The sequence below is a fragment of the Natrix helvetica genome, assembly GCF_964273705.1.
Source record: "Natrix helvetica genome assembly, chromosome: 3".
NCBI classification, from domain to species: domain Eukaryota; kingdom Metazoa; phylum Chordata; class Lepidosauria; order Squamata; family Natricidae; genus Natrix; species Natrix helvetica.
The window spans coordinates 146,421,549-146,437,121 of NC_138549.1; the positions used below are offsets into that span (position 1 = coordinate 146,421,549).

The following is a 15,573-nucleotide window of genomic DNA, read 5'->3' on the forward strand; positions in this document are numbered from 1 at the left end:
CAGGATTTAAAATTGGTTTTTATATATTTAAACATGCATTTATTTATCCCCATGGTAAATAAATATCAAAAAGTTCTGCATGTTTCACACACTCACCAAGCTAGTAATAAATAAATCACAATTCGTTATTCCATCAAATGGCTGAAGGAAAATATACATACATCACAGCCACACAACATATAACCAGAATAAAATCCCCATGCAGAGAAGAACTTTTCCTTTAGCCATTTATATAAAATTTCAAGAAAAGAGGAAAAAACCTCTAAACTGCCTCACCCTTTGCATTCCCAAATGACCATTAAAAATGCACCAATAAAATGCTAAATATTTAAACAAAAGATAACAGCAATAATAAACATTCCCAAAGCAAGGCAATGTAGAGATCTTAGAAACATACCTTCTTTTGATTGTAAGCATCGCTCCCAAAAGGATAATTACAAACATCAGAAGACCAGCTATAACTCCAGCCATTTTCACCGTATTATCAACCTGTTTTTCTGGTTCCACCACATTAGAATTCTGTGTAGAAGCTCCTTAAGAAGTTGTAGAAAAGGAGAAAATAAAAGCATTGTTGAAAAATCCCAGATAAATCAGATTTCAACAATTGTTCAAATGCAACAAAAAGCCAACCCTGTATTTGGCCATAATAGAAAGAGAGATGTATCTTTGCCCCAAATATGACAAAAATAGTTTCTCCCTTCAAACAGTATGCTCAAACAGTATAACAGACTAAATGGCAAACATAATCATGCATTACCACCTAATGTAATGTTGTATTCCATTCTTTTTTTAAAAAAAATATGCTTATTAATTTATTTATATTTTTTATTGGCTGCCCATCTTTCCACAGGGCATTTCTGGGAAGCCTATAATCATAAATATGTAAAATTAAATTAAAAAATAAATAAAAGCAACCATTAAAATCCAATTACAAGTGGGGAGATGGAGCAGGGTTGGGGGAAGTGGGATGTGCTGTTATTCAATCAACCTGTTTATGTCTAATGATGATGTCAGACTTCAGAAAAGTGTTTCACGTGAAAAAATGGATCACCATTAAATCATGTATGTGTTTATTATTATTATTCAATTTATTTGTAGAAATATATTACTTTTACAAATATCTTAAGATGCTGAACACAGCTTTTATTTTCCTCACAACAACAACTCTGTGAGCTGAGGGACAATGCCTAGCCCAAGGTCATCCAGCTGGCTTTCATGCTTAAGATGAGACTTGAATTCACAATCCCCCATTTTCTAGCCTGGTGCCTTAACTAGTAGAGCAAACTTGCCAGTTCTTTATAAAAAGGCTTGTTTGTACAGGGTCATTATATATCTTACATAGGAGTATTAAGATTGAGTAGACCCTTTGTCTCATATTCCTGAAATTTTGATGGCTGTATCACCAATAGAATAATACCATTTTAATTGCCAAAGCTTCATAACTGAAAAGTGGGAAGATCTTAAAGTGCAAATATAGCTCTGCTCATATTTTACAACATTGATAGCTATTCTAAATATGCATCCCTCACTTTCAGTCAGCAAAAAATATTTTTGCTTCATTTACTAAATGAAGCAAACCAGGATAATATGCCTAGCTATGACTTCCTGCCAGAAATTTCAATAACAGTTGTGCTCTGTCCAGTATCCCCAATGACTAGTAGAACAGCATTTTAAGAGCTTATACTGTATGGATTACTGCCTCCAGCATGTAGCAATTAAGGGAGCATCTGAATAGGATCTATGTCATTCAACGGCTGCAATTGTCCAGAAACATATTGTAATAGCAGTAGTATTTCTCATGCCCTTAAGGGCTTCCAATAAACCAGAAAACACTCAAATGAAATTGGTAAAATTGGATCTTCAATATCTAGAGTCTCTCAAACAAAATCAAGTGAAACAGGTTGCATTTGGAGAATACAGTTTGCTAAGAATATAGATTGAACACAAGCAGAAGATTTTGAAGAGTTTTCAATTGTCTGTTTATAGTCGAAAATCATTATTCAGTATGTGCATGAAGCTACATTCCTTATTGCAAGGCACACATAGTCTCTATATAAAGAAATTGGAGAAATAAATGTAAGAAGTTGATTCTCACTGACTACTACATAAACAATTAGTGCAAGATAGACTGTGCATTTCATTTCAGATTACAATGAAATTCTACCTGTTTTTCACTGCTTGTGTTTGTGGAAGTGTGTGTGTGTGTTTGTGTGTATGTCTTATGTCTGAATGTCTGTATTTGTCTATGTCTGTGTGTGTGACGTGAAAATAATTTGATGTGCATGATCTAAATAAATGATCAACTATAGTATTTATTTATTTATAAGCCACCAGAAGCAAAAGACTCTCAACAAATTAGAATCTCAACAATTAAATATCAATGCACAAATGCTACTGTCTTAAACATTTTAGCCAATCTACAACAAACATTTATTTATTCTGCAAAGAGTTGGATGGGGAAATCAAATTTAGAGCAGCAGACAAATCTTCTCCACACCAATAGCTCTTTTAATTAATAATATGAAGACTAATTTGCTATAATATTTTATGATAACATTTTATTTTACTATAAAGTAGAAAGAGAAGAAGAGGATAACCAGCACCAAGGTGTATGGACAAATCTATCTAACCTTTGATACTGACCTGATGGCACATAATGAATAAAAACATCAATAAAATAGACTGGTAAGGGTGAGGAACTTAGATAGGCTTTCCTATGACTTTCCTAATGACTCACCTTCCAAACTAGCAGGGAGGAGTAAGATAAGTATTGTAACATAGTATGATACAATAATTATCTGCAATAATTTATAAAATTAATTTTCTATTATCTAAAGTCTCCAATAGCCACTGCCATAGATAAATTAACTAAGAAGTTACACATAAATTATCTCAAATTATTCTGTCATATGGAGAAGATCTGTATCATGTCAGGTGTCATAATATATCAACAGCTGCAACATTTAATGTTGAAAAAATATTATGTTTGTCTATAGCATTTATCAATTCCATATAAAGATCTGCACCATGGTGTCAATAGAAGGTAAAATTTTAAAACTGTTTGTATTGGAACAATTTTATCATATGTTTTCCATTTTTTAAAAAGCAATGTTTATAACTGATTCATTTAATTCGATTCTATTTTTCCCTTTGGTTCTGAACACCCCTACCTGTGCACCACTAGAGGTAAAGAGGTAAACAGAAAAAGATGCTTCAGAGCATGCCGAGGTGATCATGAAACCACTGTCAGAAATGCCTTATAACAATTCTGTCTTTTTCCACGTTCAAACAGCTTAGCTATCTAGCCGCAGAACAATATGGAGAAAATATGAACTTTTCCCCCTGCAAACGAAAACTATTACATAGCCTTGGTGTATAGCATAATGTTTTGTTATAACATGGAAGCTTTTCTGAAATCTAGCAAAAAGTGCACCTTTTCTCATGTCACTAATTCTATCACTCCAGAAAAGTGGTGTCTTGAGGAGGTGGGGATGGCAAGATTGACAGCTATAAATCTATTTTATAACTGATATCAATAAAACGTCAAAAGACATCTAACATACAAAGCTAACAAGTGATTCTTACACAACTTTTTCTTCATGTTTTATTAAGATCTCTCTCTCTTCATCTCTCTCTCTCTTTCCCCTTTCAGAACCTGAACATAACTGAGCTTCAGTAGCATTATGTTGAGAATTTAACATACAAAAATGTTTCATTTGTTTCATGTATTTCACATTTCACAAAAATGTGCAATGAATTTCGTAGAACTTTAGCTCATTTACCTGAACTTTTTGAGAAGATAGCTATTGCTTCTTGTACAATGAAGCTTTTTCATAGAGAAAGCAAATGAATAAAATGCAAAGACTGTAGCATGTAAGTGCATATGTGTAGATTTGTGATGTCTGTATGTGTATTCAATTGTAAGCCCTCTTTCATCATTTAAAGATTAGGGGTTAATTGATTCTGAGGGAATTAATCTTTTCAGCAGTTGAACAAATTCTAACTTTGCCACAAAAATCCCTTATGATGAAAACAAGATTTAGGCTTCTCAGAACCCAATAAAATGAATAATAGTTTGCAAAAAAAATACTATCTCTGTATGAAAATGATTAGTTCACTTCCTCTGTTCATCAGACAGTTTTAATGAAGACAATTAGAAATGCCTTCTCAATGAATTTAGAGATAAGCTGAAAACTGATAAACTAAAGTGAAAGCATTCAGTTGTCAAGATTTTGGTAATCTAATTCTTTTCCTGTTCAATTAATCTAATTGTAGAGGACTTTGTCACAATATTGCTTTTTTGTTAACATTTACCATCCCAGATTTCTTCAGGAACAGAGTCATGTGGTGAAAAAATTGAGTGCAAGATTCTTATACTTTCAATTTCTTACACTTCCTTAGACTTCAAGCCCAAAGCAATTAATGCTTCAAGTTATATTTTCTAAAAATTATATATCTGGCTATACACCTTTTCTCTGCTGCTAATTCAGTGCATGATTGTCATAAAATTTGAGTTGTTTACATACATGTTTGTACCTTTGGAAGCACCAATTTAATGTCCCAAAGATACTCCCCTTGGTGCCTACTACTTTCCCATATGAGTTTTCTCATATTAAAAACATGCTTTTAATTAAATAGTATCTGTATAGACTGCATGCTACAAAGAAAAGTTCAAAAGTGCAAGCCTTATCTTTATTTATAAATATCTATATTTAGAAACAATTGCAACCAATTCTAATGCTTCATAAATTTACAGTTGACAAACAATGGGAGGGACAACTAATATATTTAAAGCAGAAATTATATTAAAATGATTTCAGTAAGTTTATGAAATGGGTTGAAGGGGTTAGACTTGTGCTGGAACCTTTCCTCAGGGAACTTCTCTCTACTGGAATATGTGTTTTGGGATATTCTATGAGTCCCATTTATGTGATGCCTTCTTATTGGTTGATTGATGTGATGATGGTCAGTGATTGGCTGTTGTTTCCTTGTGCTGTCAAGCCTGAGCCCAAACCTCTGGTCCTGGTGACCAACCTAGATTGGATCTTGGAACATTATCCCTGGATACACTCATGAAGGATTCCTGGCTTGTTAATAATACTTGTGGAAAAAAAATACTGGAATAATAGTTAACTGCAAAAAGCTGTGGTGGTGCAGTGGTTAGAATGCAGTAGTTAGAGTGCCTGATCTGCTCAAAGTTGACTCAGCCTCCGTCCTTCCAGTTTACTGACCTGTAAACTGCTTAGAGAGGGATGTAAAGCATTGTGAAGTAGTATATAAGTCTAAGTCTATTGCTATTGGTAAATTGTAATAACAGAATTATAGTTTCTGAGTCATAGGAAATAATTATTCTTCTCCATCTGGTATTCGTCAGACTTGCCCCCTTGAGCAACATTTTATTGTGAGATTACTCAACTATAAAGTTGGTCAAGATCTGACCTATTTTTCAACATTTTTAAAATCAAATAATGGGAAAACAGATTTAAATTGCATCCAGTCGAATTCCATTTAACTATTAGGAAATTGTTTAGCATGAAGAACAATTTAACAGTAGGAAACTCTATGATTTCATAATATAATGACATACTTTTCTGTTATGGTAAATTATTGGACATAGTCTAGTCTATCTGAATAAAAATATCATAATTCCTGGAGTTAAAAGGAAATGTCTTCTCTCTATAACATTTTATTTGTGTAGAAACACATTTCACTCTACCAATCCAAGTGAAAAAGTTTATTTTACATATCCGGTATAAAAAATTCTGATAAATATACAAAACAGAGATGGAATTTGTAGATGTACAGTGAAATAAAATACTACCTGAGCCTTTTCAAATCCTGTTAAGTAGACAGAAAAATTTCTAAAAAGAATAAGCTTCAGTCTTTAAGAATAAGTTTACTACATAGATTTCTTTGCTATTGTGAGGTAGAAACACAGATATATCATTGAGGGGTTCCCCTTAACCATGTTAAATACATTTACATTGGATTATTTTCTTATTTGCAAAACAAATAGACAAGACAAGTATGTTCTGATTCTGTGTGACTGTTTCCTAATCACAACATCATCCCCAATTCCATATTCTAATGACTGCATCTCAAACGATCTATCTGTTAAATTACTGAAGTTTGCAGATGATACAACAGTGATTGGTCTCATTTGAGACAATGATGAAACCATATACAGACAAGAGGTTGAACAACAGCCTTGTGGTGTGACCAGAACAATCTGGAATTGAACACACTCAAAACCATAGAAATGGTGGTAGACTTTAGGAGAAACCCTACCATACTACCACCTCTTACAATACTAGACAACACAATATCAACAATAGAGACCTTCGAATTTCTACATTCTATCATATTTCAAGACCTAACATCAAAAATGTCATCCAAAAAGCATAACAAAGAATGTTCTTTCTGCGCCAACTCAGAAAGCTCAAACTGCCCAAGGAGCTGCTGATACAGTTCTACAGAGGAATTATTGAGTCTGTCACCTGCACCTCTATAACTGTCTGGTTTGGTTCTGCAACCCAACAAGACAGACACAGATTTCAGAGGATAATCAGAACTGCATAAAAAACAATTTCAGCCAACTGCCTTTCATTGAGGACCTATACACTGCATAAGTCAAAAAGAGGGCTATGAAAATATTTACAGACCCCTCACATTCTGGACATAAATTGTTCCAACTCCTACCCTCAAAAAATGCTATAGAACACTGCACACCAAGACACAAGAACAGTTTTTCCCCAAATGTCATCACTCTGCTAAACAAATAATTCCCTCACCATTGTCAAACTATTCATTGGGGCTGCATTGCTATTACTATTAAGTCATCTCATTGTTCCTATCACCCATCTCCTCCCACTTGTAACTGCAGGATTGTAACTTTATGGCTTGTATCCTTATTATTTATATTTATATTGATTATTTCCTGATTGCTTATTTGTACCTTATGACTATCATTAAATATTGTACCTTATGATTCTTGACAAATGTATGTGTCTTTTTATGTACACTGAGAGCACATGCACCAAAGACAAATTCCTTTTGTGTCCAATCACACTTGGCCAATAAAGAATTCTATTCTATTCTATTCTATTCTATTCTATTCTATTCTATTCTATTCTATTCTTCTATTCTATTTTTTCCAAAAGTACTCACATAAGGCTCATGACCAGTGTAAATAAATTCTCCTTCTCCCAAAAACTGTATTTTTCAAATGTTATTGTTAATAGTTTGTTATATTGCACATATTCTTTAGCAAATGTATGCAAAAATAAAAAGAAAAGAAAGAAATGTGATGTATTAAGGATGATAATAACAGAGTCAGATGAATACTCAAGAAAGCTGAGGATGGTTTACTAACAGGAATATGGTCTTATGAATTTAGAAGCTTAGCTTTAAGTAGACTGGATAGCTATAATATATTAATCATAACCCTTTGAAATAACCAGAGATAATTGAAACTTGTGCTTTATATTGTTCGGTTGAAACAGTTTTTGTTCCTCAAGGATCAAAGTGTAACATTTCTTCATTGTAATGATTCTTCCTTTCTTCAAATAGGTTGCAATCAACTGAATAAAGTTCTGTGAAATGTATAGGCATTTTGGATAAGTGATTTTTCATTTGTCCTATGTTATACAATAAGGGAAATATTGTCTAGGTCATCTTCAAATATATTCATATAAATGTTTGCCATTCCTGAATCTTCTGGTGATTGTTTCAAATGTTTCTTTAATACATATAACTGAAACTTAATATTAAGAAACATTGCAGTTCAATGATTATGAACGAATTACTTCCATTGTATTTATGTATGTATGTGTCACCGTGAAAGACCGAAATTGGTGAATGTCAACATTCACCGGTGAATGTTGGTGAATGTCGACATTCACTGGTGAATGTCGACACATACCAATTTCGGTCTTTCACGGTGACATATATATAACGAGTCAGCGTAACGCTTTACTTTTGCTTTTCAATTCGCGGTCCTGGAAACTACTCGTTCTAACCGCGCAGGATCGCAGGTTTTTTTAAAAAAGAAGTCCGCGAATAGAAGACGCTTAAAAGGAAGCGAGGAGCCGAGGTATTAGGGTAAGGGTATTAGGGTAAGGGTGTCGAGAGGATAAGGGTATTTAGCAAATATTTCGGACATACACCAAGCGACTATGTGAATGTCGACATTCACCGGTGAATGTCAACATTCACCAGATTTCGGACTTTCACAGTAACATATGTATGTCTAGGATAGTAGTGGAACAGAAAAACTATTGTCCACATAGAATTAGGCTTAATGCCATTTATTTTCCTAGTAAAATTTTCTAACAATAATTGCAATTATATTAAGCTAATAAGCACACTCTCAAAATGCACCTTTTAAAAAAATAATGATTATTCTTTAAAAAATAGGTTCTCTTATAAACTGAACAATCATGTCAATTTTAAGTATTTATTATTTGGAATATAACTATTATTGTTTCCACAATTTGATCATGGTACAATATAAACCTACATTTCAGTATATATTTTGGAGTGATTATGCAGAGATAATATTTATCAATCTAACCTAGGATGAAATGTACCAAAATTGTATGAAAATAGAAGAAAGAAAGAACTTGTCAAATGAATAGTGTCCAAGTACATGAAAAGACAAATAGCAAATAACAGATTTGACTAGATGAAAGTAGAATATTTTGCAAACAATGTAATTGCTTTAGTAATGCAAAAGAACAAGTCCTAGTAAATTAAATATTATTCAAAGGAACAGACCTCTTGATGTTATAGAGCTATTCATATATTGAGTAGTGGGTAAATCTGCATTTCTTTTTGTTTTAGAGGCTTTTATTTCCTATACATTAGCAAATTACAAGTTGTGTTGTTGTGTATTGCAGCTTTACCTCAATATGCACTCAGAGAGATTCATGGATGTTCTATTTTACTGACCCCCCCCCCCCCTATTTTGCAACAAATGCTTGTAGGGGCATAGCAAGAAGAAACATTAAAAATCTGCCTGAAGACAAATAGTGTAGTAGCATATTGCTCTCCAAGCCCAAATTTGGACTGCTATTTAGTAATAGTCCTCAGACGCTAAATTCTTCCAGGCTTCCAGGAGGAAAATAGTTGTTTTCCTTTCATATTCCCACCTGAAAGTTTCTTTCTGATTTCGATTATGTTGTCTTCATGTCAGACTTTACTTCTAGAAACTGCCTAGACAATTCCATTTTCTTGACAATCTTTTTGAAAGTTATTTACTTTTGTCTTCTTCCTAGGGCTGAGAAGGCATGATTGACCCAAAATCAACCAATTGGCTTTGTGCTTAAGGCTAGACTAGAAGTCATGATCTACAATTTTGTATTGTTGTATTGTAACTATTACACCAAACCAGCCTTCATATTTTGTACAACTACAAATAATACTCTGATATTATTCCAAGTATCACAATCTTAATCATGTTACATTAAATATTGAGAGAAACCAGAAAGATTATTTTTTCCCATATTTTCATTGGATTTGTATATATTGACTATATTGTCCCTGGAATTCAGTGGATCTACTGTAGTTCATGCAATTTCTCAAAGGTTCAACATACAGGGAAAATGTGATAAATAAATTTTCCATGATTTGCAAGTCTAACCAAAATACACTCCTTAAAATGAATAAATGGAAAATATATTACAAGCCTCTCTTGAATTTGTGTTATGCAACTGCATGCATTCTTTATTCAGAAAGAGGAGTGAATAGAAAACATAACATCCTCCTGTATTATGAGGGGAGTCAAAGAACCTCTTACAAAGCAAAACTGAATGTTGATTCTTGAAGATGTCAGAAATGGGAATGTACTGTAGTACAGATCTTTTACATCCTTCTACTGTATTTGGAATAGAACGATGCTAACATGATTTTCTTGTTTGCTTTCATTAACTGAACACAAAATGATATTGATGCTTAGAACCATTTTAAAGATAGCAAGTTTAAGCTAACTCTATTTATTTAACTAAACAAAGCTCATCTTTGTTATAAAATTATGGTGTGTGGGTGGGTGGGTGTGCGTGTGCGCACATGCGTGTGTGTGTTAGATTTTCTTGGTTTCCATTTTGTGGCATGGATTAGATGATATTTTGACAAAATTCATGAAGGATCCAAATTAAACATACTGTGTATATCAGTTTAAAAATTAAACTGTTTGTTTTCGGAAGAGTGTAATATTTTCTATCATGCCAACCGATCTCAAAAGATATATAATACTAATCTATTTCTTTATTTTTGAATTGATATTTTCCTTTATCCTTTTTTGATTCTCATTCTTTTTTAAAAAAAGGATTGCTACCAACTTGTTTTGTTTATTAGGCAAATATTGAGATAAACAATCCGAAGATCAGTACCGCCCAGTATTAGAATATCTGAAACTTTAAGGCTAGTTTGGTAATGGTGTGCCATTCTGGATTAAGATATTATTTAACTGCTATCTGCAGATATTCAAACTGCACTTATGCTGGCAGAGTGTAAAAATATTAAGAAATATGCTATTAAACAAATCAGAATGATAAATGAGAGCATACGTGATTCAACATGCAGACAATATATGACATAACAATCCATTAACTGTCAAAATGTTTGCATTTTTATGACAGTTCCTTTCCTGTACTGATAATCACCTGTGCTCATGAGGCTGGGTGGGTTTCGGGTGGTCACCTGTTGCCTACCTATTACTGCTAAGAACAAGTAAAACAGTTTCCAGGCAGCATGCATGAGAAAGAGAGAGAGAAAAGAAAAAAGGAAATAAAAATAAAAATGTGCCACTTCAGAAAATTGCATTTTAATCCTGAAAATTTGCACCCAAAATTTTAATATATATATATATATATATATATATATATATATATATATATATATATATATATATATATATATATATATATATATATATATATATATATATATATATATATATATATATATATATATATATATATATATATATATATGAGAGATAAAGGACCATTTATCAGCTCTCTGCATGGATTTCAATTATAATTAGTGAAATATATTCTGCATTACATGAATTAATTGCATACCATCCACGAGTTAATGCAATTTTCACAAATAAAGTGTTAATGTTAACAGATATTGTTCAGGGACAAGGGACAAAAATCAGTTTACAAGGAAAAAGAAAGAAAGAAACCTATACCATATTAAAGAATATAAAATTTACAGTGTGTCATTAAAGGAACTAAGGATGCAACAACAGATTTTTTTTTACAATGAAAATTCTGTGGCAGAGAACAAATAAATTGAGGCTTAATTATTATCTTATTTGAAAGGAACGCTCATTTTACTAATGATGCACATTGAGGTTGTTAAACATGTTTCACTGTTTGATTTTTTTAAAAAAAGTCTGGATAATTTTATTTAAACTAGTTTGTCATGGATACAAGTTCAAGTATGAAAAAGACTAAAGGCACAAAACAGTTTGTACTAATAATAAAGAAAAAAAGGTTAGATAGCAGTTTTATAGTCATTTGAGGGATATGTATGGTAGTGCAGTAGTGCAGATGAGTACATCAATCATATTGTATGCATGTATGTTTGTAATATACTGAACATTATAATAAATTCAGCAAATTCACTCTTTGGAATAAAACAGGATCTCCTGCATATAAATGTCAGAGGCATATACTTTTCATTTCAGTTGACTTCAGTTGACTTAACTGGGAAGAAAATTATGTGCACTTTTGTTAAATGTATAAGTGCACACATACACCTAAAGGGTAAGGTAGTCATTATTTGGCAACTGCCTCATGTAGTGATTGTTCACAATTAAGGTGTTGATGAAAAAGTAACTTTAGAAACAATCCTCGCATTCACGACCTCCACAGGTCTGTAAAGCAAAGGAAAGCTGAAGTAAACACAGTTGGGTCTTGACTGACAACTCCTTCCTTTAACAACCGAGTTGCCAGTCCCAATTGGGGTCACTAAACTTTCAACTGCTTCAGAAGACAATTCTTGCTTTAGTCAAGGACTGATCAAAATGTCCATCCTTTGTTTTTTTAATTGAGTAAATAGTAGTTTTGGGAGAAGCAGCCATGAGTTGATTTCCAAATGATTATGAGGAAAAATGAATTAATGTATTTATCAATGTCTTCTTTTTCATTATTTTTTTAAAGTTCCAGAAACGCAGAAATAACAGCAGGTCCTGTTAGCCGGTTTCCTCCTAAATTACACAGGGATTGCATTGTACAATGGGAAACTTGCATGCATACTTTTCTCCCCCAGAGTGAATTCATCTTGCCTGAAGACTTTTTGATTACCATGGAAGCAGTACTACATTGGCATAATGGAAATTGGAAAGGTAAGAAGCTACCTTCCAGATGCTGATATTAAATATCACCTTTCTTGCTTCCCCCCCTCTTGAAATTGTTTCAGCCCAGCTCAACTTATTTAATTTCATGATAGGGAATTTCATCTTTTATTTCACCCAAATTCCTGAAATGAAAAAGAATTAATTTTGACTTGGTTTCTACATTCTTTAGCAATTATCATGGGGCTTTATAATAATAATAATAATAATAAATATTTATTTCTTAGCCGCACCCTCTCCCGAAGGACTCGGGGCGGCGTACAATGAAACATATGAAATAAATATGTGGACAGAACAAACATATAACAGAGACATATACCGAGACATACACAAGGAGGAGGTCGGCTGATAAATAAAACAATTAAAATACAGTATTTAAAAACCCCTAGATAATTAAATATAATTAAAATACCCAGTAAAAACCCGTCAGGAGCGATATGGTTAGATCAAAGTTGAGCCAGGCCAGCTGCTTGGAAAAGGTGGGTCTTAAGCTTTATGTTAGATACTCTTGTCACTAAGAGTAGCATAATATGTCTTGACATTTTACACCAGCTTCTAATATTTCATTTTGGAGGCACTGGTAATTAATGTTGGTTACAATTGGAAATACTATCCCATCCCTGAACACTACAATACTTCACAGTAAGACCAGATATTTTTCCCAGTTTATTCAGGAAAGGTAGAAGATGGGCAAAAAAAGAAATCAGAGAAGTAACAGACCTCCTTTGGAGAAGCAGTTTTTGATTAAGTGCATTGTTAAGAGCCGTGGTGGTGCAGTGGTTGGAATGCAGTACTGCAGGCTGCTACTTCTGACTGCTGCCTGTGGCAGTTCAAATTTCACCAGGCTCAAGGCTGACTCAGCCTTCCATCCTTCCGAGGTCCATAAAATGAAGACCCAGAACGTTGGGGACAATATGCTGACTCTGTAAGCCACTTAGAGAAGGCTGTAACGTACTGTGAAGTGGTATATAAGTCTAAATGCTATTGCTATTGTAAATGAGAAGAAGTTACTAGTCTTTCACTACCTCAGAAGAAAGCAGAATGTGCAAAAAGTACAAGTAGCCCTTGACTTATGGCCTTTTGTTTAGCAACCAAAAGTTACCATGGTGCTTATGAAAGGGACTTATGACTGGTCCACACACTATTATTTATTTATTTATTTATTTATTTATTTATTTATTTATTTATTTATTTATTTATTTATTCATTCATTCATTCATTCATTCATTCATTCATTCATTCATTCATTCATTCATTCATTCATTTCCTACCTTCATTATTTTTATAAATAACTCAAGGCAGAAAACATACCCAACATACCTTCCTCGTCCTATTTTCCCCACAACAACTATCCTGTGATGTGCGTTGGGCTGAAAGAGAGTATCTCATTGTTCATTATGACCATCATAGCATCACCATAGTCATGTGATCAAAATTTGGGCACTTGGCAACCAGCATGCATTTATGATAGCTGTGGCGTTCCAAGATAAAGGTAGTCATCAGTTTATGATTAGTTGCTTAAGGACCATTTGAAGTTATGGTCTCCCTGGATGTATTTGCAACTCAGTGTCAAAGTTCCAACAACTGTCCTACTACTGTGGTCATATCACAACACCTCAGGCACTTTTGCCATAATTTCTATTTAAGTGTTTTATTCCAAGCAAACTCCATCTATACAGATATAACTCAAGAAACTCCTGTTACATGTTTAGCATCATTAAAGATAGGCTGATTGTCTTCACATGTACTTCCATATAAACTAGGAACCTGCAAAACAATGATTGTAGTTTATACAAAGGTCAACATTTTAGAAATAATCTAAATCCTTGTGTGATCAGGGCAGTCCAAATCTCTGAGGTGATGCTACTCCAGAGGGCAGACCCTACAACAGAGAAAGTATACTTTCTAGGTACTATTAGATAACATTTATTAAAGGATAGGACACAAAATGTTTCCACTTAATCCAGTTTTGTAGGACAAGCAATGATGAGGAAAAGATGGTCCTTGAAATAGTCTGATCTCATGACATGGTTATTATAGATGGTAGCAAGCATCTTGCAACCTTTCAACTTTTGATTTTCAGATCTTGATACTTTGTAATCTTCTCCCATTCTCTGTCTTCTATTCTACTATCCCCTGGTATTGCCACACTTTTATCCATATTTTCTTATTTTCCATCATAGATAAATTTAGTGGGTTATCATCAATTTGTACTGAGAAATCACACAATATTGGCAACTACTTTTTTCAACTCTATGTTCTTACCATTTTTTCCTTACTGACACATGATAATTTTCTGTTCACTGTTCCAATGAATAATTTCAGTGACTCTATTATGTGGTTCTTTACAATCAGTTTATGTGATCTTGAAAATCTCAGCATTTGATATAATATTTCTTTTCCTTCTTTGAAAATATGCATTTTGAATCATTTGGTGATATTTAAGTCATGGTCTTGATAGCATTTGTTCAAATGGCTTTCTCTTGAGTAGTCAAAATGAAGCCTTCCTTTTTGTTAACATTTTTTGAAAATATTTCAGTTGTAAGCCAGTTTTATCTTTATCCACTTTCCCTTTGATATTTGCAGAAACTAAAAAGTACATGATGTACTTTTCCTTGCCAAAACTATACTTGTGTTTAGATTAAATTATTTCAATATTCATGTTTTGTTTTGTGTATCTTCAGTAAGTTTCAGTTTTCATTTACATAAGCAACTGATGCATGCTTTTCTTCTTCAACAGTTTGTTTGGATTAGAACTTCTGCTTTCAGTTTTGTAGGACAGGTACAATATTATCAATATTATTAAAGGGATATAATGCATAGCAAATAGTCATCAGTTTTCTGTCTTTTGCTCCAAAGCTGACCAATTCAGCTTTTGTCCAGTTAATAATTCCAGCACTATTTTGTTTCCTACATATGGACCAGATATTGATGAGTTTGATGTTGTATCCAATGCTCAATTTTGTCTTTAGCAATTTTATCCTACCTTTTTTTTTATTACACACTAGTGTTATTTCTAGAACTCCTTCTTTATTGAGATCACAATTAATAGATCACAAGCATATCTTCTAATTTGCCACATACTTCAAATGCTTACATGTTTCTACTATAACACTATTTGAAGATAAAATGAATAAATGAAATATCCTTTCAAACTCTTTTGATAGATTGATAACAATACAGATTTTTCCTTATTATACCTACATTTC

General features: G+C 33.0%; 1 protein-coding gene across 1 annotated transcript in view; it reads right to left on the bottom strand.

Moving 5' to 3' along the window:
* PTPRT (protein tyrosine phosphatase receptor type T) overlaps positions 1-15,573 on the bottom strand; it is a 703,069-nt gene that overhangs the window by 96,008 nt on the left and 591,488 nt on the right. The window contains exons 14-15 of the mRNA XM_081949356.1: positions 10,662-10,718; positions 398-533 (exon numbers count right to left, since the gene is read on the bottom strand). Coding sequence (XP_081805482.1) covers positions 398-533; positions 10,662-10,718 — 193 coding nt within the window. The remainder of the gene's footprint in view (positions 1-397; positions 534-10,661; positions 10,719-15,573) is intronic.